The 24190-nt window shown below is 53.1% G+C and overlaps 13 protein-coding genes across 13 annotated transcripts; 6 read left to right on the top strand and 7 right to left on the bottom strand.

Moving 5' to 3' along the window:
- Positions 1-312: 312 nt before the first annotated feature.
- CTAM01_16285 (uncharacterized protein) lies at positions 313-1107 on the top strand (the record flags this gene model as incomplete). Its single annotated transcript, XM_060532278.1, has 2 exons — positions 313-841; positions 1088-1107. Coding segments are annotated over 2 exons (549 nt in total), but the record flags the coding sequence as incomplete, so codon positions are not given.
- A 621-nt stretch (positions 1108-1728) lies between these two features.
- On the bottom strand, positions 1729-3485 carry CTAM01_16284 (cytochrome P450 monooxygenase; the record flags this gene model as incomplete). The annotated part of the gene is made up of 5 exons (XM_060532277.1): positions 1729-1891; positions 1974-2140; positions 2209-2523; positions 2592-3392; positions 3444-3485. 5 exons carry the CDS (start codon positions 3483-3485, stop codon positions 1729-1731), a joined length of 1488 nt encoding a protein of 495 aa, XP_060373162.1.
- A 678-nt stretch (positions 3486-4163) lies between these two features.
- On the bottom strand, positions 4164-5445 carry CTAM01_16283 (C6 zinc finger protein; the record flags this gene model as incomplete). The annotated part of the gene is made up of 2 exons (XM_060532276.1): positions 4164-4813; positions 5373-5445. 2 exons carry the CDS (start codon positions 5443-5445, stop codon positions 4164-4166), a joined length of 723 nt encoding a protein of 240 aa, XP_060373161.1.
- An 861-nt stretch (positions 5446-6306) lies between these two features.
- CTAM01_16282 (NADH-ubiquinone oxidoreductase 19.3 kDa subunit) lies at positions 6307-6960 on the top strand (the record flags this gene model as incomplete). Its single annotated transcript, XM_060532275.1, has 2 exons — positions 6307-6449; positions 6510-6960. The coding sequence occupies 2 exons, from the start codon at positions 6307-6309 to the stop codon at positions 6958-6960; spliced, it is 594 nt and encodes a 197-aa protein (XP_060373160.1).
- A 582-nt stretch (positions 6961-7542) lies between these two features.
- On the bottom strand, positions 7543-8458 carry CTAM01_16281 (methyltransferase; the record flags this gene model as incomplete). Its single annotated transcript, XM_060532274.1, has 2 exons — positions 7543-8368; positions 8436-8458. The coding sequence occupies 2 exons, from the start codon at positions 8456-8458 to the stop codon at positions 7543-7545; spliced, it is 849 nt and encodes a 282-aa protein (XP_060373159.1).
- A 589-nt stretch (positions 8459-9047) lies between these two features.
- Positions 9048-9816, top strand: CTAM01_16280 (transmembrane adaptor Erv26; the record flags this gene model as incomplete). Its single annotated transcript, XM_060532273.1, has 3 exons — positions 9048-9117; positions 9193-9426; positions 9482-9816. 3 exons carry the CDS (start codon positions 9048-9050, stop codon positions 9814-9816), a joined length of 639 nt encoding a protein of 212 aa, XP_060373158.1.
- Positions 9817-10118: 302 nt separating this feature from the next.
- Positions 10119-10388, bottom strand: CTAM01_16279 (uncharacterized protein; the record flags this gene model as incomplete). The annotated part of the gene is made up of 1 exon (XM_060532272.1): positions 10119-10388. One exon carries the CDS (start codon positions 10386-10388, stop codon positions 10119-10121), a length of 270 nt encoding a protein of 89 aa, XP_060373157.1.
- Positions 10389-10953: 565 nt separating this feature from the next.
- CTAM01_16278 (uncharacterized protein) lies at positions 10954-11232 on the top strand (the record flags this gene model as incomplete). The annotated part of the gene is made up of 1 exon (XM_060532271.1): positions 10954-11232. One exon carries the CDS (start codon positions 10954-10956, stop codon positions 11230-11232), a length of 279 nt encoding a protein of 92 aa, XP_060373156.1.
- A 779-nt stretch (positions 11233-12011) lies between these two features.
- Positions 12012-13010, top strand: CTAM01_16277 (short-chain dehydrogenase; the record flags this gene model as incomplete). Its single annotated transcript, XM_060532270.1, has 1 exon — positions 12012-13010. One exon carries the CDS (start codon positions 12012-12014, stop codon positions 13008-13010), a length of 999 nt encoding a protein of 332 aa, XP_060373155.1.
- Positions 13011-14776: 1766 nt separating this feature from the next.
- On the top strand, positions 14777-17404 carry CTAM01_16276 (dynamin family protein; the record flags this gene model as incomplete). Its single annotated transcript, XM_060532269.1, has 2 exons — positions 14777-16789; positions 16847-17404. 2 exons carry the CDS (start codon positions 14777-14779, stop codon positions 17402-17404), a joined length of 2571 nt encoding a protein of 856 aa, XP_060373154.1.
- A 578-nt stretch (positions 17405-17982) lies between these two features.
- Positions 17983-19032, bottom strand: CTAM01_16275 (zinc-binding dehydrogenase; the record flags this gene model as incomplete). The annotated part of the gene is made up of 1 exon (XM_060532268.1): positions 17983-19032. The coding sequence occupies one exon, from the start codon at positions 19030-19032 to the stop codon at positions 17983-17985; it is 1050 nt and encodes a 349-aa protein (XP_060373153.1).
- A 1566-nt stretch (positions 19033-20598) lies between these two features.
- CTAM01_16274 (uncharacterized protein) lies at positions 20599-21743 on the bottom strand (the record flags this gene model as incomplete). The annotated part of the gene is made up of 3 exons (XM_060532267.1): positions 20599-20822; positions 20922-21627; positions 21696-21743. 3 exons carry the CDS (start codon positions 21741-21743, stop codon positions 20599-20601), a joined length of 978 nt encoding a protein of 325 aa, XP_060373152.1.
- A 249-nt stretch (positions 21744-21992) lies between these two features.
- Positions 21993-23540, bottom strand: CTAM01_16273 (uncharacterized protein; the record flags this gene model as incomplete). Its single annotated transcript, XM_060532266.1, has 3 exons — positions 21993-22704; positions 22826-22953; positions 23010-23540. The coding sequence occupies 3 exons, from the start codon at positions 23538-23540 to the stop codon at positions 21993-21995; spliced, it is 1371 nt and encodes a 456-aa protein (XP_060373151.1).
- Between the last annotated feature and the right edge of the window lie 650 nt (positions 23541-24190).

Genomic DNA, 24190 nt, shown 5'->3' with positions numbered 1-24190 from the left:
CGATCCCAATACGAAGTTCGCGAACATCAGGGATATCCATCGGGCTCAAATCGAAGCGGGTGAAAAGGAGGTTATCACGGCTGAATCCAGCGACTCTGAATGCCCTAGTGAGGCTGGCAGCTGTATTGTAGTGGGTGTGGTTGAGGATCAATAGTTAATAGTAATGAGGAGGTTGGGTTGTGATCCCATCGTTTTTGTGGTGCCAGAAACAGGGGGGTGCCAGGAAGTGGGTATGTTGACTTAAGTATTTGACATGTTTTGACAAAGACTACAGTCTGAAAAGCACACATGACTAACACTCAATCTTAAGCCGCTCCCGCAGTCGCTGGCGTGATTGCAGTCTGGCTATCTCAAGACGAGCACAAGGCGCGTCTTCAGGTCCCGGGCTCAGTCGCCACAAACGTCAAGGAGATGGTCAAATCTCTCGCATACTCAAGAGTCGAGGGCGAGCCCGCCGTCATCTGGAACGGTATTGACCCTCGTGGTTTGGCATGTTCTGCCCCTGGAGCTTCTGCGGGTAGACGTCGCCAAGCAGCGCCTTCGGGAGGCGCTGGTTCCTGTCAGGCAACTTCCGTTGCCTCTGCAGCTCCCACCAGCACCTCTGTTCCAGAGGCGCCGACCTCGACCTCTGTTCCAGCTCCAACCTCTGCTGCGCCTTCGTCATCGGCATCTGCACAGCCTTCCCCGCCACCAAAACCGACATGGAGTGATGCTCCCCAAGGCTTTACTAAGGTTTTGGAGCGTGATGGAGTAGCTAGTGCCGACTACGATGCCACTTCTGATAGCGCAAGTGAGGGAGTGACGAGCGGAATAGAGCAGTGGTGTCTCTCTAAGTGCACAGGTCAGTCTACTCCATCCACGAGCCGTCGTTCACGTCTAACACTCTCTTCACAAAGATCAATGCGCCTCTGTCTTCCTTTACAGGGTTCTTCAATTCAACCGCGGTGCCTATAACCCTTATTATATCTGCAATAGGTTCGGCCTTCCCGTTCGAGCGTCAGATTTCAAACTATCAGCGAAAACCTAACATTTGGCACCTCAGGTATAACAAGGTGTGGTCTGATACCTTTATCCAAACTGGGATCAGTTCAAGTGACGCGGGCGTAGCATTCAAGTAAGTTGCTTCAAGAGCGTCCTATTTGTATCTTTTTGGCTAACTCTGTCTTCAGCAAAGTATAGGATGCAAAAAAGAATGTGTCCGCGCTTGGTGTCTCCAGTACTCAAGTGATTGCAATCGTGATATCATGATATTGATACTCCTACGTGATTACTTCTTAGGGTCATACAAAAGAGAAACCAAATTTCCAAGCTTTCACGAGAATTTTCTTTCCGATTGCTTTCCATGCCTAAGACGGCAAACAAGAGCTGCAAATATTAAGATCCTTCTGGCTGGTCTCTAGCCTGCATGCATAATTGCTCCCTCCCTGCCTATAATGCTACCATATATATACTCGATCACTCTTTTTGCAATTGTCAAGGTTACAAGAGCGGATTTGCATACCTTCAATTGAGCGACAACTAACTTGGTAGTTTCATGTAAGAACTTCTCACTGAACATGAAGGCCGCAATCCGAGGCTAAGGCGGCGCATCCCACTCATTGAGATAGAGCCGTCAAGTGAGAGCAGACTAAGGTACCGTATGCAAAGCAAGATGTTGCCATTCAGACTTTGATACTAACGTACCTATCTTGAAATCACCTCATCTGCACATACTGGGTACCAGCTGCTTCATCGCTCTTGTCGGGGCTTGAAGTACACCCACAAGGGAGGCTTGTCCCAGAAGAAGAAAACTTTTTGGCCAGCTGCCCAAGATTTACTCTCCGGCGCCAGCTCCAAGTCGAAGTTCCAAATTATGCGGGCAAGAATTAACCTCATCTCAGCAAAAGCAAGGCTAGACACGCATGATGTTAGCAACCATCTCGATCAAGACCTCAAGGTCGAGGAAGAGCACGTTCAAGTACTAGAAAACATACTTCATGCCTAAGCAATTGCGAGGGCCATAAGAAAACGGCTGATGCAAGTTTTTCTGGTCGCCATCGAAACGCTCATCATCCAACCAACGCCCCGGGATAAACGCGTCCGGATAAAGAAACTTAGTGGAATCGTGATACGCAGCATACTGCCAGATACCAAGAGTCGTCTGCATGGTATTTGATGTTAGCATGAAACTCAAACAAGCCGCGTCATCATGCAGGTAGGCAAACTCACTCCTCCAGCGACCCAGTCCCCGGCAATCTGCGCACCGCTCGGAGGCGTCTGACGCAACAAGGCAATCGCAACAGCAGGATAAACTCGCATTGACTCTCTGAGAACAGCAAGCATGTAAGGAAGACTCTGGACGCTGTTGACATCAATCTCCTGCTCGCTCTTGAATGCTGAGCGAACTTCGGCGTTCAGCTTTGCGAGGACTTCGGGGTGGTTGCCCAGAAAGTATGTCGTTGCCGCGAGAGTCGTAGCAGTTGTCTCAGAGCCGGCGGTGGTGAGAAGGACCATGTTATCCCTCATCTCCATCGGAGACATTTCCTACACACCATATCTGTGAGATGAAAACGTAGGAGATTTGGGCTGTGGGTTCGATAGTTGGTACTCACGTGTTTCTCGCCGCTCTTCAATAAGGCTTGAACAAAGTCTGGCCGATCACCCCCAATAGCCAGCCGCTTCTTCAGATTCTCCTCGGCCATCACCTGGCTTAGATGCCGCTGTTTCAGCACATCCTTGGGAACAAAAAGAATGAAGTAGAGAGGTTTTAACACAGAGAAGAGAGGGAAGTCGCTAATGGCTTGAATCCACGGGATGATCTTCATGGACGCGAAGAAGCTGTCCACCCAAGGGTGCGAGGCCGAGTTCTGCAGACATCCAAAGGGTTCGCCAAAGGCCAGATCCCCAATAATGTCAAACGTCGTCCACTCAAACCACTTGGAAGCATCCATAGCCACCGTTCCACGTTTGCTGTGTTCATGTACTCTCTGAATAAAGAGGCTGATCAATCGGTCCATCAGGGGCTGTTGCTCCGCCATTGCTCGAGCAGAGAACGCGTGAGACAGAAGTCGTCGTGCGGGCCCGTGCCTCTCGCGTGATGCCGAAATAAGACTCTTGTCCATCTCTTCGTTGCCGTACTTTGGATCTTTTCCGTTCTCGTCTTGTCCGCGCTTGAGATGTCCGCAGACATCCTTCCATGCGTCAGCGTGTGCAAGTGCCAGCTCGTTGGGTCCAACGCGCACGACGTCGCCGTAGCGCTTGTGCAGTTCCAGAATGGTCAGGTGGGGAGTGCCTCGGAGGATGTTGACGGCTGCAGGTACAGGCGTAGCTGCCCATAGCTTGGGTCCCGGGTAGCGGCGTAAGGGGTGGAAGAAGAGGTTGTAGATGACCGTTGCCACTCCGTAGATGCTTAGCTGAGAAAGTGATTAGCTTGGGTAAGGCTTTTTTGTTTCCGGCTGACATACCGCGGCCGCTGAAACAAGGAGCGACAACGCGGCTGAAGGCATCGCGAATGTGATGATAGACTTAGCTGCAGTGACTGCTAAGAGATAGTGAGAAGACGAGTATCAACTGAGATCTTGTAACAGAGATTGTAGCTTGGTTTGATGATTCTTGCTCCAAAAACCACGTAAACAGATGCCGAGGGTTTCATTTAGGGTATTTCTATTCCATGTACGCTCGCAAGACCAACTTGAGTCGTCCGCCGAGCAACGGCCTAAAAGTACAACTCTGTCCTGTCAGTCCGTCCCCTGGCTCCGGCTCGGTTGCGCAACGCAGCCCGCCCGGCCCGCCGATCTCCCAGAAGCTCGGGTCTCAATTTCCAAGCCGGGGGCCGTTTCCCGAACGGCGGACCTTGTCTTAACGGCTCCTCGCCTATCGCACAATGTCCACCCTAGCGTCCAGCCAATGAAGGCCAAGGTATTGCATTGGTCCTAGCGTCTGACGTTTGCTTTCCGACATCTCGGCACTAGGATCAGCGTTGCTTTCTAGTTTACGCCATGTGCATAAGGTACGATGAGGTTGTCATCGGTTAGCTGTCAGAGCTGTCCGTGGACCGTTCGGGGGAACATGGATGCTCGTAAAAGACGAGTCAATGTCGGGGAATATGGAGATCATACCGGCACGTCTGCGGGTGACTCCTGATGTCCGAGGCGACTGAATAAAGCCATGCGCTTGAGGACGAATCAAGTCCAACTTGGCAGTTCAACGACCCAGGTTCGATGTTCCTCATCAAGGGAGGCAAACGCACCATCCTTGAGTCCCCGGACCCATTTTTCAGACCACCATCTTGTCGGAAGCCTTTGGATTATTTTGCAAAAGTACGTGTACACGACCAGTGCTTCCTGGGAGGCATTATGGCCCTGAATCAAAGCTATCAAATCTCCCCTATGGTCCGATACGTTGCTAATCCAGAGGAACCCGTGAAAGATGTCTCTGCTCTCAGGGAACTCGGCCAGGACCGCAAAAGTCGCTTCAAGCTCTTCCGCGGCGTGCAGGTACGTTTCGTAATGTTCGTTCAGCTCGGTTTGTCTTATGCGAGCAAGTAAGGTGCTGAGGTATTGCTTCTTTGACGTCCTCTCACGGTCTGCGAGCATTCCTATCGTGTAGCCAATGACTGGGTGAGTTAGACTGGTCGTGGTGTGTAGTGCCATTGACGCGAGCGCGATTGATCTTGATCCGTGGAAGAACACCATCCAGTCCGGTGATGATATTTCTTTTCGACTCGGACGGCCAAACAAGGCATCTTGGGGGTGTTCCGTCTGTGAGATGACTACGAGAGTACCGGGAATGTTAGCGCCACATGTTGGTCGAGTAGGGAAGTGGACTACGCGTACTATAAAACATGATGAACATTGAATATAGGAAAAGGTTTTCTCGCATTGCGACATCTTCCACTTGGTCTATATGATGTATTGATGCAATAGTTGCCGCTGTCGATGTGTTGTGGTGCTTCAGTGCATGTCGAAAGAGGGCTTCTTCTCGCGCTGGGTTCAGAGTTGCTAGGTGAACGGCGGACAGGGCCAGTAAGCTCCGCATGACAAAGTCACAGCGGAACCCGATTCGCGCCGCATTCCTCAGCCAGAAAGTCCGAATCACAGGGCTGACTGTCAAGCTATCGTATGTATAGAGTGTCCAGTGATGTATGAGTTCGAGATCAAGCATATTGAGATCAAGTGCTCCGTCCCTGAAGGAAAGACTATGAGACAGAGTTGATGTCGCAGTCTCCGTGGGAGGGTATGGTTTTGGTGAAGGATAACTGCAGGCAATAGCTTGCCTAGTGCATTGGCTGCATTGTGGTCTTCTCTCATCGCACTATCCCGAATAGAAGTTAGATATGGGCTCAACTTGGCCTTGGATGGCCGCCTGCCTTACTTTTACGTGCCTCGTCTTACAAGCAACACATCCCGTTCGAACCTTCTTATGAGCTCTCTTAGGCCCATTTCTCAAGGAAGGAAGGCTTTCCATGTCAATGTCTGGCGTTAACAGCTCTGGCGGGCACTAAGTATCAAGTAGTTAGGGGTCCAGCGGCAAGCGTCAGTGGGTTGCAGCCGAGGTCAGGGGTTACTGCTCCAGGAATCTAGCAGCATCGACACCGGCGATTCTGGGGGCTGGTAGAACGCATAACGGGTTGTCTTGATCAGATTGTTGTTCTGTCAAAGGAATGAAGCGGACGGGTTGCCTTTGCGGTCGAGTTACTGACGACGGATTTACGGGGCCCGCGCAGACGGGTTCGGATCACTTGGCCCCACTTCGGACTCGCGACGAGAACGAAGTGGGGCTGCGCTTCGACTTAGACGGAGGGCCAATTATGATCAACGAAATGCGCGAAAGGCCTACTAGCTCGCGATCTTGAACAACTTGATGAGGGATCTCATAATTGTATTTGAGAATACCATTGTATTCGAGCTCTCGTTTTATTCTGGATTATTTGCTCTGGTTCTGGTAAACTTATCTGAGGCCTGGCTTCGCAAGATGCATGGACTTGGACCATGACAAGCATCAGCTGAAGCCTCATGAAAGCTTCGTGTTCACGACGCTGTAAGTCGAATTGGCTGCTCTCTTCAATTTCTAGTCGAAACCAAGTTAGTAAATCCCTGAGATCCTATCCCCTGGTTCTAGTCTTCCTATATGCCTTACCACTAGCCCTGAGTACCAGAGCTTGGGACCCATGCGTACTTCCCGGGCTTTAAGAAGCCCCGCTACCCCTTCCGTTCCTCCGTCTATTCCAATCTTCATTGCTCCTACTTCTGGAAGAAAAAGTTCTTTCTCCTGTACATTATGTCAAAGTCTATTGCAAGCCAGGTGCCCCGCGCCGTGGGACTCGCGATGAGATCAATTCCAGCACCGGCCAGCGTTCGACGCATAGCAACTTCCACTAGCTGCCAGAAATCTGTCTCTCCACGCCCCAACCGTCGCGAGATCGCCCTTCCTACACAATCACAGCCTAAGTCCCTTGTGGAATATGCTGTGTATGTACCCCAGTCCCAGGCGCATCACCCTTGAGTTGCTACTAATCACTCTTTCGCCAGAACCACCCTCGACAAGCTCGCCAACTGGGGTCGTCAGTCATCGATGTACCCAATGACATTCGGCCTCGCATGCTGCGCCGTAGAGATGATGCAAATTGCCGGGCCACGATACGATCAAGACCGGTTCGGCTTCATGTTTCGAGCATCACCGCGCCAGTCAGACGTCATGATAGTCGCCGGTACTGTCACGAATAAGATGGCGCCCGCTTTCCGCCAAGTCTACGATCAGATGCCGGAACCGCGTTGGGTCATTAGTATGGGGAGCTGCGCCAACGGCGGAGGGTATTACCACTACAGTTATTCTGTAGTCCGTGGTTGTGATCGCTTGGTGCCGGTGGATATCTATGTTCCTGGATGCCCGCCGACGAGCGAGGCGCTGCTTTATGGAATGATGCAACTACAACGGAAGATGCGACAGGGAAGAACGTCGAGAATGTGGTATCGTAAATGAGCTGCACAAATATTCCTGTGGATCTGTTATCTACGCTTACTAGATGCTGTTTATCTCATCTCATTGATGAGGAGGAAAGAATCGTATCTTATCAAATCCATGGCTTAGCTGGAAAGATGGAATTCTAAAGACGTCTGGCATTCGAAAAGCGCTCTATGGTTCACAGGCAAGTGGTACAGGATCATACCGTATCAGGCTACATACCTTGGTGGATTCGGTCTTTAGATGAAGGGGAAAGGGGTCATAGGATGCAAAGTTGCCTCATCTGTCATCTGTCACATCATGAGTTGGATGCTTGAGTTGTTGTCTACCTCGATGAAGTCTCCCGAGGTATTACTGCATCCGTTGTTCAATTCATGGTGTCGTCAGATGCCTTTTTCCCTCCGTATTGCAAACCCGGAATCATTGGTCTCCCCAAGTCCAGAATTCGTGACGAGGACACATTCGGGTGGAGAAGAGAGACTCTGAGAGGTAAATGAGGGTATCTGATTCAATTTTCGATCTCTTAAAACAAGTTTTCCGTTGTACCCCTGAACGCCATGCCATGCGACATCCCCGAAACCCCGCCCAAGCACCGTCCGTCTAGAAAGCGGTTCTGCGCTTGCGCCCAGTGTATTTGGAGGTAGACTTGACGACCTTTCCCTTCCTCTCCATCTGCTCCTTCTTCTTGACGATCCACGCCTTACTTCCCTTCTTGATGTCACCCTTACCACTCTGCTGACTGGCCTTCCTCCTCGCGTCCTCGACATCGACGTTGTCCATACCATCAACGACATTTGTGATGTCTCCTCCGCGACCGCCCTCTGCGGTACCGCCGACAGTCAGCACAAGATAGAGCTTGACGTTCTTTGTCTCGGGGTCATCCTCGAGCAGACCGGCGCCGAAGCCGGCCTTGACTGCGGCCTGAGTAATCATGTTGCGTTGGGTGTCGTTCTTGGGGTAGAACTGGCACACGGCGCGACCTCCTCTGCGTAATGACGCATAGAGGCCGTTGAAGAATCTGGTGAGGCGGCCCTCGGGCGAGGTATCACTGCTCTCGGCGTTGCAAAGCCATTGAATTGCGGAAATGCTGATAGCAGCGTCGAAGGAGCCGGCGCGGAATGGTACGCCCTGTCCGATATCTGCGAGGAGGAGATCGCCCTCTACGTCTCTTTGGAGAGCAATATCGAGCATGGATGGTGAGACATCCATGCCGACCCAGGTGTGTGGTCCACCATCTTCAGGGCCCTCGGCGGTAAGGATTTCGCCGGAGAGACCGCTGCCGCAGCCAACGTCGAGAATGAAGGAAGGCTGTTTGAGGTCGAGGAGCTCAAGAGCACGGCGGGTCATGGACGCCTGGATATTCTGGATACGAGAACTCGTCGTGTACTTGCGGGCTTCGGAGTCATTGTAGTGGATGTCGGCCGCACTGAGAGCAGAGAGATTTGGTCAGCTGGAGGCACATGGCGGGGTTGGAGGGGAGGCCTGTAGCCTACAGGGTATCCTCAGGGCGCGACATATTGGGCAGTTTCTGTTGGAAGATTGAACTCGGCCGATCTTGAATGGAGCCTCCCGTCAATATTCGCTTCAAGGCAGTCTGTCGTCAAGCCGGCGCATCGAAGAATTGGGCGGTGGATTGTGTGTCGTGAGAAATCCTCAAAAATTCACAACTGGGGGGTCACGGATAGTTATCGATAAGAAACCCGACAACCACCATCGATAATTATCGATAAGGATAAAGTCCCCGGCGACAGCCGGGGGTCACTAAAAGGTACTCAGGTTAGGTACCTGTGAGGTTGAAGGCCGGAGGATGCGTCCAATCAAACGATCGCTTATCTCATTTACCGCGGATCATGGAATCTCCCGAGTGCCCGTCCACTACGGTACCTACCCGACGCGCAGAGGCCACGCTTTCGCAAAGTGGATTTCACGACGCGCCCTGGCCAGCTCCGTCATAGCTTCAAGAGACAATGTAGGGAGCTTCTGTGCACAACCCTCCTCCCCCGGCAGACCAATAATTCAACAACTTCACACACTCTCTCTTTTCATTTCTCACTTCACTTCATGCGACATACTACGACGACATTCTAAACCTAACGTCCGTCACCATGTGGATTCTACCTTTGGTCGGCTACCTTGGCTCCATCGTGGGCTTCTGCTTTCTGACCCTCGCCATCGGTTCGTCCTGATCCCCCGGATTCTCCCTTGGCACTCGGGTTGAGGATGCTTCCTTACTAACACCCCTGTGTCTAGCTTCCGGTCTGTATTACTTATCGGAACTTGTCGAGGAGCATACCGTTTTTGCGAAGCGCCTTCTTACAAAGTTGATTTACTCGGTTATTGTTTTGCAGCTCTTGCTATGCATCGTCGACCGATTTCCTTTCAAGTTGACCCTCATGGGAGTTGTCTCCCATGTCGTCTACCTCGGCAACATGCGCCGATTCCCTTTCGTTAGGCTGACTGACCCTCTGTTCCTGGCCTCTTGTGGTATGTTTCTGTGCTGTTATACATCCACGTTCGGAACTAACCTTTGCTTGTCTAGTTCTGGTCCTCGTCAACCACTACATTTGGTTCCGCCACTTCTCTGCCGCGCAGCAAAGATCGTACTCGAACATGCACTCTTACTACGATCAACCCGACGTCCCGAGCTTCACCGAGATCGCCTCATACTTTGGGCTCTGCGTTTGGCTCATTCCCTTTGCTCTCTTCGTGAGCTTGTCCGCTAGCGACAACGTCCTGCCTACGATGGGAAGCGAAGACCCCTTGCGGGACTCCTCTGGCAAGAGCAAGCGCCAAGGTTTCGTCAAGTCTATCGTAGATACAGTTCTTGGTGCGCTCGCGGAAGTCTTCAGAACAGTCGGATGGGAGCGGAGTTGATCTTCTCATAGCGTCAGCGAAAAATAGACGGATGTCACATGCCGAGCATGTGGTGTGTACAATATGTCGGTAGTCTACGGTAACTACGGTATTATCAACCCTGAAAAGGAGCGAGAGAATAGATACCTGGGGATTTTCTCCAGCCAAAAGGCTCCTCTTGGCGTTGTGCTGCTTGTGCGGCTCTTTTGCACTAAAGGTCAGCCGACTTTGTCTGAACTTACAGGCGAGTTGCGGATAGATTTCCCAACACATAACCATGAAGAGAGCCCCCAGGCTCACATGTTAATGCGTGTACCAACCTGCTAGTCATGACCTGCCACGCAAGCGACCATCTCTGAAATATAGTGTTCTCGGACTGCGGCCTCGGTGAGGCGGCCAATCAAGCCCAACTCAAGGCAGAAGTACCCTGCATGACCCATGCTAGCCATATTCTTGTTGACTGGAACTTGACCCGTACGGCGGCCAAGCGGCAAAAGTCCACGCCAGAAGGATTCAGCAAAAAGCTCGGTGACAAAGTGCCAGACCTTTAGCGGTCGATCATCGAACTTTCCATTCCGTTCGCATTCTGTCATGGTCTTTTTGCACCGCTATCTCACATCCGTTCGCACTCCTCCTGATCCAATGGACAATCAGGGACCAAGGACCAGCGGCCGTGCCTTGCACTAGTCTTCGGGAGTCAAAAGTACCTGCGTACTTTTGCCTGGTTTGAATTGCAGGGTTCTTTTGAGCGGCGGCCCAGTCTCTCGTCTGGCGGCGGTGATAGGAGGCAATCATCACCGGATCCCAGACCTCATCATCATCATGGGCAACGACTTTCACACTTTTATTATTCTCTTCGATACCTTAGAGTCAACCGCAAAAAGACCCCGCTGAAAAGCCCCTGATGTTTTTGTCGGTGAGGAGGAGGGCGAGGAGGAAGAAGAGGAAGAGGAGGAGGACCCTCCCGCTTCACTCCTCATGATGGTGAGGAGCGAGGATCATGAGGAGTATTCATTTTGAATACAAAAGCTGGTCCGTCGAGTGATTTTTCCCCTGCCCTGGGCCGCTCAATCTCTCATTGCAATTCACAAAACACATATCATCTCAGTCGTAGCCAAGACGAACAAGCACCCAAGTCTTGCTCTCACAGCCGCCAAGATGTCTTCCAACCAAGCTCGTTCCCCCTCTCAATACACCGCCATTCCCCGGCCCAGGCAAGCACAATTCTCAAACGTCTTCACCTACAATCAACCCAATGAATCCGACAGTCTCAACACCTGGCTGACTGCCCCTGCTTCGGCGGCGCCGTTCCACAACATTGCCGCCTACCGATTGTCGGCCTCGGCTTCCGCCGGCGGCGCGAACATGCGGGGCCCCGCACCCGCTCCGAGTAGCAACGGCGCGACGTGGGGTAGCGGGCACGGCCGTCAGAACTGAGCGCAGAGTCACGCCGCGTCGAACGCCGCACAACAGCAGGCGTTCATCGACAACAAGAGTCGATGGTTTTTTTTCGGGTGTTTCAAGGGACGGAATCTGGGACGGATAACTGGGCGTTGGGTTAAAATAGGGACACAATTATGCATGCGTGAAGGCTAGCGAAACGGAATGGTGTACTTTCAGGTTGGGCTTTAAAGGGGATGTGACTGCAATCTTTCACGATTGGCAATATTACCACATGTCTTCTCTGTGCGCTCCAAGATGACTATAGATGATCTGTGCCGCAGGTACTTCTCCGACAGTGCCAACATAGCCCGTTGACAATATTTAATGACGGTGGTATGATCTCTTAGGACCGTTAACTCCGTGCTTGAGGTCTCCCATATAGGAAAAGCAAGACTGCCAACACCCAATGAAGGATACCTATCTCCGGCACCGTATCCTTTGTAAGGGGTTTCTGATGGGTTCATGTAGCAGAACGGGTAACTATGGCCCCGAAGCAACATGAGCAGCCCATTTATCTTACGCGTCGTGATCTTCGGGTGAACCAATTTCAAGGCTGTCCGTTCCAAGCATGCTTCCAGTGAGTGCGGGCTGCCTCGCGCCTTACATGCTTTATTAGTGTTTATTTTAGGTATCGTTTGAGACTGGTGGGTATATAGAGGCCGTTCCTGCGTTCTCATCATCTTGTCCGAGGGGCAGTTACAAGCAATACCTTACTCTCTCTTCCCAAACTAAGCACTACTAAACTGTTCAGTACGACACAGAACACCAAAGCCATGTCTCCTTCTTTCAACAACCAAACCAAAGCGAGCGAGCTGGTGCCCTTCTACGCCCCCCACATCGCCGGCAGGACGATACTCATCACGGGCGTCTCCCCAGGCAGCATCGGCGACAGCTTCGTCAAACAAGTCGCCGTAGCTAGGCCAGCCACATTCATCCTAGCCGGCCGCTCACCCTCAAAGTTCCAACCCCTCATCGACGAACTCGGAATCACACACCCCGAGATCAAGGTCAAGCCCTTGACTCTAGACCTCACCTCCCTCGCCAGCGTCCGAAAAGCAGCAGAGACAGTGACCTCATGGCCAGACGTCCCCCACATCGACATCCTCGTCAACAACGCCGGCATCATGGCCTCAGCCTACAGCCTCACAGAAGACGGCTTCGAAAGCCAGTTCCAGACAAACCACCTAGGCCACTTCCTCTTCACAAACCTCATCATGTTCAAGATCCTCGCATCCCCTTCCCCCCCGCGCATCGTCAACGTCAGCAGCAACGCCCACAGGCTCGGCCACGTGCGCTGGACGGACTACAACTTCAACGAAGGAAAGCACTACGACAAGTGGATGGCCTACGGGCAGTCCAAGACGGCCAACAGCCTCTTCTCCATCGCCCTTGCCGAGAGGCTGGGCCCATCAAAGGGTGTGATGGCGTTTAGTCTGTGCCCGGGGTACGTCCCCACGAACCTTGCCGCGCACGAGGCGCATGACTTCCCCGGGTTCCTCGAAACACTGCGTAAGGCTGATGTTGTGGTGGGGAGCAAGTATATGTGGGGAATGGGGGATATCGAGCCCAAGGATATGGACCAGGGTGCCGCGACGCACGTGTTTGCGGCGTTTGATCCGGAGCTAAAGGACAAGAATGGGGAGTTTCTTACTGATTGTCGTGTTGCCGACCCGTGGAAGGAGGAGGTATATCCTTGGGCTAGGAGCAAAGTCGATGCGGAGATGCTGTGGGCTCTGAGCGAGAAGCTTGTTGGGCAGGAGTTTAAATACTGAGATGGACTATATGAATTCCGTTCTCCCTCTGGTTAAATACAGCTGTGTATAATTCAACTTTCATCTCAAAGCCATCACCCTCAGTAGCCGAGCGGCATACAACCGGTAGAATCACGGCGTGGCACAACAACCGAGAGTCATAGGAATTCGAACCTCACAAGTTCGAGTCCTGAACTTTTGACTTTTGTCTCATGACTTCGTCCCCCGCCTTCGATCGCTCATACTTCCTTGACCTCTGTTATTCCTTAAAGATCCGAACGCCGTTATGCTTGATGCCTTGGGGGGTTTGGGGTTGTTGAAGTGAGCATTAGATATGAGTAAAGATGCTTGAATAGATTCACTACTGGACCTGAGTCAGGTAGCTAGCTATACAGGTAAGTAGGATTGAGAGCGATCGAGGACGGGATGTTCGAGGGTCTCGGCGGACCTTGGAGATGGAGGATGGGAGGGTAGCTTCAGCCACATCTCCGGAGCACTCGCCACAGTTCGAGAAAGCCCGTAGCATAGCCACATAGAGAGGCATCCTCACTTACCTAATCATTCAAAACTTCCTCACTTGTGCTTGCTTAGCCACAATTTCCTCCACACAGCCACTGGAATCCAATTGTTTCACCGGCTGATCCTTGCAGTCCAACGAGTGGCGAAAAAACAACCACCAGCAACATCTTGGCGTTGAACGTCGTCGTCTCTAGCACCACGTTGGCTGGCTCAAAATCCTCCTCACACCGGCCTAGACGGACATACCCGCCTCTGATTGGGGCTTCGAGTGCCTCCCGACGCGTACGCTCGTCATGCGTAGGGCGAAACCAGGCGAAGAAGCGAGACGAAGTGCGACTTTGCGGCGGCCGATTCAATAAGCTTGACAGGAAAAAGTGTGCCTCCATGGCCCTCCACCTCTTACGGCGGGCTTCCTGGATGTGCCAGACAGGGAAAATGAGGCTGTGCCACTGCCGAGCTACCGACGTCATTCGTCCAAACTCGACACAAACGCGTTGGTCCCCGTCCCAAAGTTCGGTGGCTTTGCGCACATGGGACTGCTTTCACCTTTCTCGCTGTTGTTCAAAGTCTTTTTCGCCCTGCATAACGGAGACCGAGTGGTCCTAAAGACTCTAGCCCACAGTATCCAATCTGCCAGTCTCCTTGACTGGTCTCGGCTTTGGTATCCGACGCCGAGTGACAGACGAAATTGCAGTATCCGTATTGCCGTAGGCGGGCGAAAAAAGGGCCCAAACGGATGCCTCTTCTTTGCTGGGCTGCCTCAAGCCAAGCAACATCCACGGAATGCCAACTCTAATGTCGCCGTACCGCCGTATTCCCCGGTGGCGACGCAGAAGTAGGCGAAGCTTTACCCTTTTCCCCACGCCCCAAGGTCGTCACTGGGGGCTGACGACGCGGCTTTGCGACGACTTGGAGCCCAGATCCAGGCACCCTTTCAAGGCTATTGGGCACACTCACACCTGGGGGGCATGTGATGTTCGGTCGAGACACGTCTCGCGCCGTAATGCAGGCTTGCGCTGCGTAACTGCGTAATCCCACATAAGCTTGTTCTTTGGTCTTTGGGCTGGGCGAACAGTAGTCTCCTCTTTAAAAGGCTCTCCCTTCCCCGTGTTGTATTCGCACCCTGTTTTCGAGGTCCAAGACTTTTCCTTGCGCAATCACCCACATCACACATACGTCGAGACCAGACTGTGATGGGATCATTGTACGAGGTTCCAGAAACCAGTCGTCACCGTCCAACTAACGTCTCTATCAGACCCGAACGCGACATGGCTCCGAATATCGACTCGGCGCTGGGGACGGCGGACATGGCGAATGAGCAGCGCGGCCTTCTCGAGCTCATCGACAAGCTGCAGTTTGCCCAGCTCGACAATGTCAAGCTGCCACAGATCGTCGTCGTCGGCGACCAGTCGGCGGGAAAGAGTTCCGTCCTCGAGGCTATCACTGGCACCCCGTTCCCTCGTGATGCCGGCGCCTGCACACGATTCGCAACCGAGATCCGCCTGCGCAGGTCGGCCGAAGCGAGTCTCAACGTCTCCATCATCCCCGACAAGAACAAGCCTTTCAGAGACCAGGAGCGATTGAAACAATTTGGCGGAGCTGTCGACACAGACATGTCCTTTGAGTCTCTCATGAGATCTGCGGTGGAAATGATTGCCCCCAAGAACATTCCGGGCAGATTCGCCGCTCGCGACATTCTGGTGGTTGAGAAGAGAGGTCCCGACATGCCCCTGCTCACTCTCGTCGATCTTCCAGGTCTCGTCAAAAACGCCAATAACGACCAGTCGATGGACGACATCAAGACGATTGAGACCCTTTGCGACCGATATATGAAGAGTTCCCGAACCATTATCCTTGCTGTCGTTGGCGGCAACACCGATTACGTCCAGGCACCCATTCTCACAAAGGCACGCCACTTCGACCCCTCCGGCAGCCGTACCATTGGTGTCCTGACAAAACCCGATCTTTGCGAGTCGATCGGTCTGGAAGACAAGTTCATCGAGCTCGTCCAGAACAGAGATAAGCAAAACTACTTCAAGCTCGGCTGGTACGTTCTGCTGAACCCTGGACCCCGCGACCAAGGCCAGCCATGGCCTTCAGCCCGTGAACGTCGTCAACGTGAGGAAGAATTCTTTGGCCGCGGAAAATGGCGTGCTCTTCCCAGCTCCATGTGTGGTGCCAATGCGCTCAAGCAAAAGCTGAGTGTTCAGCTGCAACGTCACATTGGTCGTCACGTTAAGACACTTCGCAAGCAGATCCAGAAGGCGCTCGACGACTGCGACTCAGAGCTCAAGTCCATGGGCACTGGAAAGGACACTGTCGAGGAGATGCGCATCGAGCTCGTTGAGCTCTTCTCCAGTTCCAAGGAACTGGTTATCCCCGCCGTCTACGGTTTCTACAAGAATCCTCCTCGCAAGAACTTCTTCCGCGCCACAGCCGACCCCCGCGGCACTCCCGCTCAGAACTTGCGTGCCCGCGCCATTGAGGAGAACGAAAAGTTCTCGCACCGTATCCGCCAGAACGGTCGCAAGTTTGGCTTCTCGTCATCCACTGCACCCGGTACCGCAGATGGTGTTACCATCAGCGACAGCAGCAAGAGAGAGTTTGTCGGTAGAGAAGTCGAGATGCTTCTGCGACAGATTCGTGGTTCCGAATTTCCAATGGATCCCAAGCCTCGCGCTGTCTACATGCTCTTCCAGAGCTACTCAGAGAACTGGCCAAAGCTCGCTCAGGAGCATAAGGACAATCTCGGCGTCGTGTGCAACGAGTTTCTCAGTGAGGTCATTGACTTCGCGTGGCCTCAGCGTATGCGCGAGCCCCTGCGCTATCAATTCCTCGATGTTCAGATGAAGAAGCTGCTGGCCGACGCACAGGTCGAGCTTGAGCACCTAACGCAAGACATGAACCTCGAAATCCAGCCGTACGACCCCGAATACGAGGAGCGTCTTCGCAAGTGGCAGATCGAGACCACCAAGGATGGTGCCACCTACACCGAGGCGCAGGAAGTCTGCGAGAAGATGTTGATTTTCTACGAGCTTGCGGCCAAGACCTTCATCCGCAACACCATTACGCAGGTCGTCGAGAGACATTTGCTGCAGGGCATGTACAGCATCTTCAACTCTGTTGAGATTCTCGGCATGCCTGCCGAGACGGTCGAAGCCATCGCCGCCGAGAATAAGGAGACGCGCGACCGCAGAATGACGCTCAAGACGCAGAAGACTGCGATCGAAGAGGCCCGCGACATTTGCGCCAGCTTGGCCATGCGCAAGGAGCTGAGAATGGTAAGCCACATATGTTTTCCCTCATCACAATCGACAATGCTAACGACTAAATCACAGTATGCCGATGAAGACCGCGATCTAGAGGACAACAGCTCCGATTCAGACGAAGACAAGCCAAAGCAGGCAACTACGCGCAAGCCTGTCAGCAACAATGCCAGCCCGAGCCGCGAAACAACTCACCGCTCAACACGCTCCCGCGACGAGCGGGAGGAGCGTCCCTCAGCGAGAACACAACCCACTGAGTCGGTGACGAACGGCTACTCCTACGGCGGGCACCAAACGCCGGCCCAGGCTCCTCCCGTCCCGACTTCGCGACCGGAGCGCGCCGAGCCCGCTCGGACAAACACAAGCACGTCCCAGTGGGAAGATGAAGAGTACTACAGAGCTCCTTCCTCCCAACAGGCCTCCGCGCCGGCCCAGGCACCTCCCCCGCCTCCTCGTCCCCAGAAGCTGAGACCCGATGATGCGGCGTCGGATGCGTATAGCCACCGCTCGCAGTCTTCGATTTCGGAGCAGCAGCACGCTAATGGTTACGGAGGGTATTATGACGCCAATGAGCACGCGCCCTCGTCTACGAGACGTGTGACTGCCAAGAAGCTGTTTGGTAGAGGTTAAAACGGAAGAGTAGACCGAGAGACAGGCCTCAGTTTGAGCACGGGATTCTAAATTTAGCGATACGATCTGTTGGCGTTTAGAGTAGGATGATCCGATTTCCCATTTTGGGTAGACAGTGGTCTCTGAGATAGAGGGACATTGGATGGAAACTTGCCAGGTGCAATGGCTTGGATTTGGATAGCACTTGATACCATTTCTATAGAATTATACACAATATCAATCGAACACGTACCTTTACAAACGTGATTTATGAGCCCTAAGAAAGCAATCCGGAGTGAAAGGGAAGACGTGACGCCTTGCGACACTGCGATTAAAACCACGTCACGTAGCCAGCATGCACATTTTTTGTCCGACATCACTTGAGAGAAGGACGCAAACTCGGAGCCTTTCCGGTAAGCTCAAGACAGGACGGAAATCACATCACCCTGTCATATCGAGCAGACAATGACAGTTACAATGACAGTGGAATTTCGTCGTTGGTTCATTGGTCATCAATTGTCATTATAGTATACATCTAACATGCTTTTCCCAAACCTTTATTCAATGCAATATTTCCATCCGTCCATGCTTCGAGACTCTTACTCCTGGGCAATCTTCAAGACAGCCTTGCCAAAGTTCTGGCCGGTAAGCATGCCAATGAAGCCCTCAGCAGCCTGGTCAATGCTATCCGTCTGGTGGATCTTGACCTTGAGCTCGCCGTTGGCGATCATGGGCTGAACCTTCTCCTGGAAAGGCCTGTACTTCTCGGGCGAGAGGTTAACGAGGAAGCCCTGGAAGGAGAGCTTCTTGGCGACGAGGTGGAAGAGGCCGCGGACGCCCTTCTGCTGCTCGCGCGGGGTGTTGTAGTCGGAGATCATGCCGCAGCCGATGATGCGGCCCTGCTGGTTGAAGGACTCGAGGGCGGCCTCGAGGTGGTCGCCGCCAACGTTCTCAAAGTACATGTCGATACCCTGGGGCGCGAGGCGCTTGAGGGCGTCGTGAGGGGACTCGGTCTTGTAGTTGAAGCCGGCGTCGAAGCCGAGCTCGTTGATGATGAAGTCGAGCTTCTCGTCGCTGCCGACGGAGCCAATGACCTTGACGCCCTCAGCCTTGGCGAGCTGGCCGACAATCTGGCCGACGGCACCGGCAGCGGAGGAGACGAAGATGGTCTCACCCTTCTTAGGCTTACCGATGTCGTAGAAACCCTCGTAGGCGGTCATACCGGGCATGCCGAGAGCGCCGACGAAGAGGGGAAGGTCGACGTTGTGGGTGTTGGGGACCTTGAAGAAGCCGGGGAGGAACTTGGCGGGGATCGCGGCGTACTCGGCGTTGGGGCCCATGAAGGAGGTGACGAGGTCGCCGGCGGCGAACTGGGGAGCATCGGAGCGCTCGACGCGGGCGACGATGGAGGAGGCGATGACGGCGCCCTGCTCAAAGGGAGGAATGTAGGACTTGCCGGCCTCGGCGGGGCGCATGCGGCCGCGCATGTAGGGGTCGAAGGAAGAGTAGAGGACCTTGATGAGGATGCCGCCGTTGAGGTCCTGCTCGAGGTCGATGGGGCGATCCTCGGTGACGAGGTCCTGGCCGGCGACAGGCAGGCCCTTGGGGACCTGCTTGAAGATGAAAGACTTGTTGGGAGTAGGAGCCATTGTAAGAGTGTTTCAAGTGTGAGTGTCTAAGTGACGGGATATCAAGAAAGGGAATATGTAGTGGATTGGATATATAGGGAAGAGATGTAAATGCTTCTTCCAAACTTCGACTGGAAACTATGGGATTATCTTGGTGTTAAATATATCGTAGAAACCATCTGCTCCATATCATGACGAATCCCGTCAAAGGGTCCATCGGGCCCGCGCCGGGTCCGACCCTGTGATCCGCTTGGAACGGTTCAGTGTTCAGCTCTCCTCAAGCTTCCTGGTGAACACGGGGCGACGGAAGGCATTGGAAACGGCAACGTCATGATGGAAGAACTGCCAGGAGGGGCACCCACTTTGCTTGTTCGACCGGTGGAGTTTCTTCGACAGCCCGGGGGTCGCCGGTATTGGCCATGCCCAATAGACCGTGTTTTGTGAGGTGGTTCCTGGAAAAAGGATAGCGGAATTGTCAAACGGGACTTGGCCGCTGTTGTCCCCACGGACCCTTTCTTTTGATCTGTCAGCAGCAGCACTTAAACATGGGCGCTAGATTTTTTCTTCCTTTCCATTTGCCCCTCCATCTTTTCTTGGTGAAATATGCCGCGGTTCATGGCGGGGCACATCCCTCTTCGAGATGCGGAAACACATACCAGATATCGCTTGGGTAGGCGGTGTGTCTGAGAGGCCCAATCAAGCTCATCGATGTCACCATGAAGGCCATTAGAGGCCAGGGCCTCCCAGACTCTCTGATCTGCGGTCAAGATCGCTTCGTCAATCGTCGTGGTCGTATGTAGACTTTGACTTGCACAGCTCCCGCCATTGTTGTTTGGTGGGCCCGTCTTGCTGTATCGTTCTTCTTGCTTCGAGGAATTGATGATTCAACGGGATGGCCTCGGCCTCAGGAAACTCGAGTCAGGGTGAGGCCCATCACTGACTAGTCCTGACCCAATCTTGCTCGAAGTCGCCTCTCCGTTCTCCAAAACGTGCCATAAGAAAATCTCTACCCCGTACCAATGAAGCAATGATGACAAAGCACAAGCTCAATGCCGTTATTGTTCTGGCGCTCGACCACCCGGAGCTGGCTGCCCCTTTCGGTGGAGGAGGGCCCCGATAAAGTAAGAACAGCGCAGAAAACATCGGTAGTCGCCTGAGCCGTGCCGGTTGCCAGGTCCGCGGGGCGGGAGGCCGAGGTTTGGTGTACCGTACGGAGCTGCCAACTGGGTAATTTGTATCATCATGGGTATCCGCAACGAGTCTGGACCACGTCTGCTGGGTGACAGGAGCCGAGGTTCGTTTCGCACTTTGTTGATGGATAGCAACGGGATTCTGGCGAGGAAAACGGGGTCCGGGGCAATTGTTGGCTTGTTGCTATGTTCGGTTGAATGATTGCCCCAGCGTCAAGGAGCTTCGACCCAGCTTTCACTTCGTGATGGGATTTCTGATTTCAAAGCCAAATTTCCGCTGGAATTCCACTCCTTGCGTTGTATTCCGTACTCACACGGGAGGCCCCTCCCTCCGCATCGTCGATCATTGATTGATTGTTCTCGAAGTCTCGAAATCTCCGATGACCCTCAAGCGCAGCTAAGCATCGGTGACTGGATGCGAGTGCTTCACTAGCATCCTCGCCTGGCCTCGGACTGTCGCCGCTTCTCGCACTTCCCGTTCCTCGGGCGCGGTATCCGCTGTGATTGTAACCAGTTGGACACCTTTGCGGCCATCATCGTCAACCCAGAACTCCTCGTAGCCCGTCGCTTCGAAGCCCATTTTCTCAAAGCATCTTCGTCCTTCTGGCGTTGCTGTGAGTGCTGCCTAAATGTCAGATCACATCGATATCTCCCTCCCATAATGGATGTCAATCGAAAGCCTGCAACGCCAGCATTGGCCAGCCACTACGAATCACTTACCTGAATAGCCGATGATCGACCATCCCTTCCTCTCTGCCGCAGCTACGACAGCCTGCATCGAGGTCTCGGCGAATCCTCGCACCTTACCCCGCGCCTCAGGCACATCGAACCTCTCGACGTGAAAAACGTGCAGCCCGACCTCTGGATGCTCAGCACCATCGCGAGGAAACATAGTCCCGGCATCCACATCCACTTCCTTGACCTCGCCCGCCAGCAAATCCCGCCACGCAGGTGCCAGTATCGGGAGTGCAATGACGGCTCCGACGAGTGTCTGGGTGTCGTCGTTCTCCACGGCGTCGGCAGAGAGGTAGAAGCAAGTGGCCAGCTCGGGCGCTGCAGTCGTCCAGCTCCGGAGGCGGTCCCAGGTCAGCGGCGCGGGGTACATGTCTTGGTCGGACGCGAAGATGCCCCTCAGGACTTCGTTAGTCATTGGGCCCTGGTTCAGAGCAAGAGCTGGTGCTGATGCTGGCATTTCGGCGGTCTTTTGATTCGGCTTTGATAGGAGCTGTGATGGAAAGAAGTCGCGACGAGGTAGTTTGTGGTCGTCGCAGTGTGGAAGTTTCAAAATTTCAATCATGAAATTTGGATTGTGGTGTTGGACAGCACTTCCTTCCTCTGGCCTTCTCTTTGAGGGTGATATGGTGCTGGGTCGCTCTTGGAAGGCGCTGAAGAAGCTACGCTGCAGGTGTTCCCCACCCAACGTCGCCTACAGCGTGCAAGCTGAGCCCGAGCACATTTCACTTACACCGAGGTCTCTCTAAAGGCACCACTCACAATCACCACCTGATCGCTACAGCCTTGAGTGGCCTTTTTTGGCGGCATGCTCTATTCTCACGACTCTTGTTATCGTTACATAACGTTATTCCCATGTAACCCATACCCTGAGGTCATCCAATGCTACTCCCTTGCACTGCCGACTTTTTGTTGTGCTCATGTGTAAATGCAAAAGCCTGGTGTCGATGTAGTGCCTCGAGAACTCCTTTCCTTGGTATCCTCCTAGCACTGTCAGACGAGAAACATTGCTGTGCAAAGTCGAGCTGCTTCCTCTCTTGATTGCATAAGGGCCAACGACTAAACTTCGTCGCCAAAATCAAACATTGCGAGAGGGTCAGGACCACGAGAGATCCAGCGGATCTCACCAGTCAGAGGATCCATGATGCACATGAAGTGAGTCGACTCATTGGTGGTAGGATAGCTAGCGATCCATTCGAGGAGTTTGGCCTCGTCAACGCCAGTCATCTCGCCAGATTTGCTGGCTTCAGCATCAAGCTCAAGATCCGTGCAGCAACTATTCTGCTTGGCCCAGGTGATGTCATTTCCATTGGTGATAGCACGGACATGTTCAATCCACTTGTCGTGGAAGGCGTTCTGACGATCCGCAGACACCTCGATCCAGTCCTCAGATTCCATGAGCTTTGCCTGGACAGGGTCGGCGTCGTGGCGTACAGTCATGCGGCCACAGCAGCGTCGATGGTCAGGGTCGTGGTTGCACTGAATCTGGAAGACACTGCTCGTCTTGATCTTGCCGTCATGAAGGTCCTTGAGGATGTTCACTACCTCTCTTCCATCGCAGAGGATCAGGTAGCAGGGCGACGCGTCCGAAGAGGCAAGCTTCTTGCCGATGGACGTGATGGGAGTGAGCTTTCTGCTGTCCTCACGGGGACTTCGGTCCTTGGTATCATAGGCCTTGGTATTCTTGAAGGAAATATCCTCGTTGAGGATGATGCGGCGGAGCATTGAGGGAACGGACTCGCGCAAGCCGAACAGGACCTTAATTTGGTGCCTAAGAAGGCTGCCCGAACCACACTAATGGTTTGGGCGGAAGTTGAGAGAGACGGATAGACCTTTGCTAAGATAATTATTAGCCCATGTCAGTCCTCAATGGAAATCTAAGTGCACCTTACCGGACACCAGTCAGCATGCCGACAAAGCCAGCATAGGTGACTGATCTGGCAATCACCTCATTCGAGCCATTGTTCGTGTTGACATACTCAATGATGACAAGGATATCACGCAGGATATCCATGCCCCACTGCGATGAGTCGTTAGTGCTAGATGTTTTTTGTTTAGAAAGGGATATAGCCATACCTCAAGAGTGCGAAAGTGCATCAGATGGTCAGGATTACCGCCGCCAATCTTGCGCTTGGAGTCATTTTTGACCAAGGCAGCTCCAGATGTACATCCAAGCATCAGGTCAAGAAAGGTGTTGAGGGCCATGAGCTGGTGAACGGGGATGCCAGCAACCTCAGCGATGGACTTGATCTCCTTGGTCTGCTCAGGGTCAAAGACCTTACGGAGGGTGAACCGGGAAGTGAACTTGGCAAATCCAGACATGCCCCGAGGTACGGTCGCCTCAATCACCTCGTCAAAGAGAGGGCTCACTTCTCTTATCTTGGGAGCAAGATCCTTGGCGAGCTCAATGTAGCGCTCTTCAGCAGGCTTGCCCATGTCGACCTTGTAGATTGGTATATCATCAGGCTTGAGTGTGAGCATGGTCTGGAAGGCAGCATGATTCTCATGAAGTGTGCCTTGCAGAGGGTCAAAAGGCTTGGAAGGCTTGATGACACTGTGATCCATGTCAGAGCCAGACTCGAGCATCACCTTGGATGGAGCCGCCATTGTGGCAAGGGTTTGGGGGTGAATAATGAGATTTGCTGAACGTTTCAGATTACTTTGGGACGCAGGAGATGAAGAAATGAAAGGAGGTCTTACTGTGATGACGATGATATGAATCGCTGATCAGACCTGGGCCTTGTCTTTTGGGTCGATGCTATCAATGATAAAAGATGTAATGTTGCATGTGCTGACGACAACGTGAGAAGAAAGCCAAAAGAGCTCTTCTCACGCGATGCCAGTAGTGTTAAGTAGGTACCTTTGAAGAATATTCCGGTGTTTGGGTTGGTTATCACAGAGAAGGGGAGTGCGTAAAGTGGTGGAAAGGTGTGGTGAAGGGAAAAGATAGGGTGCCCAAGCAGGCGGCGATATGGGCTTTCAAGTGGGTGCAGGTCCAAGGCGAGTACAGGAAGGGGCGTTTGAGAGCGATGTTGTTTGACTTGCCTTCCAGATGGAATTGGCGTTTCAAAATCATTCAGGAAGGGAGGAGCAACCAGGTCAATGTGTCTAAGCCTCCTTCTTTTTCAACGAGAAGAAAAAGTATAACTGCTACCTCATCTACCTAGGTATCTGAATCCTCAATTGGAATGAGTCAGTTTCCTGAGTTGGGATGTGCCAAAGACTCCTTTGGGAATTCGCTGAGAAATCGATCTGAG

This window comes from Colletotrichum tamarilloi (genome assembly GCF_030869305.1).
Source record: "Colletotrichum tamarilloi strain Tom-12 chromosome Unknown Scaffold_209.1, whole genome shotgun sequence".
Taxonomy (NCBI): domain Eukaryota; kingdom Fungi; phylum Ascomycota; class Sordariomycetes; order Glomerellales; family Glomerellaceae; genus Colletotrichum; species Colletotrichum tamarilloi.
The sequence above is the reverse complement of the archived record's forward strand: the minus strand, read 5'-3'. Positions and strand labels throughout refer to the sequence as shown.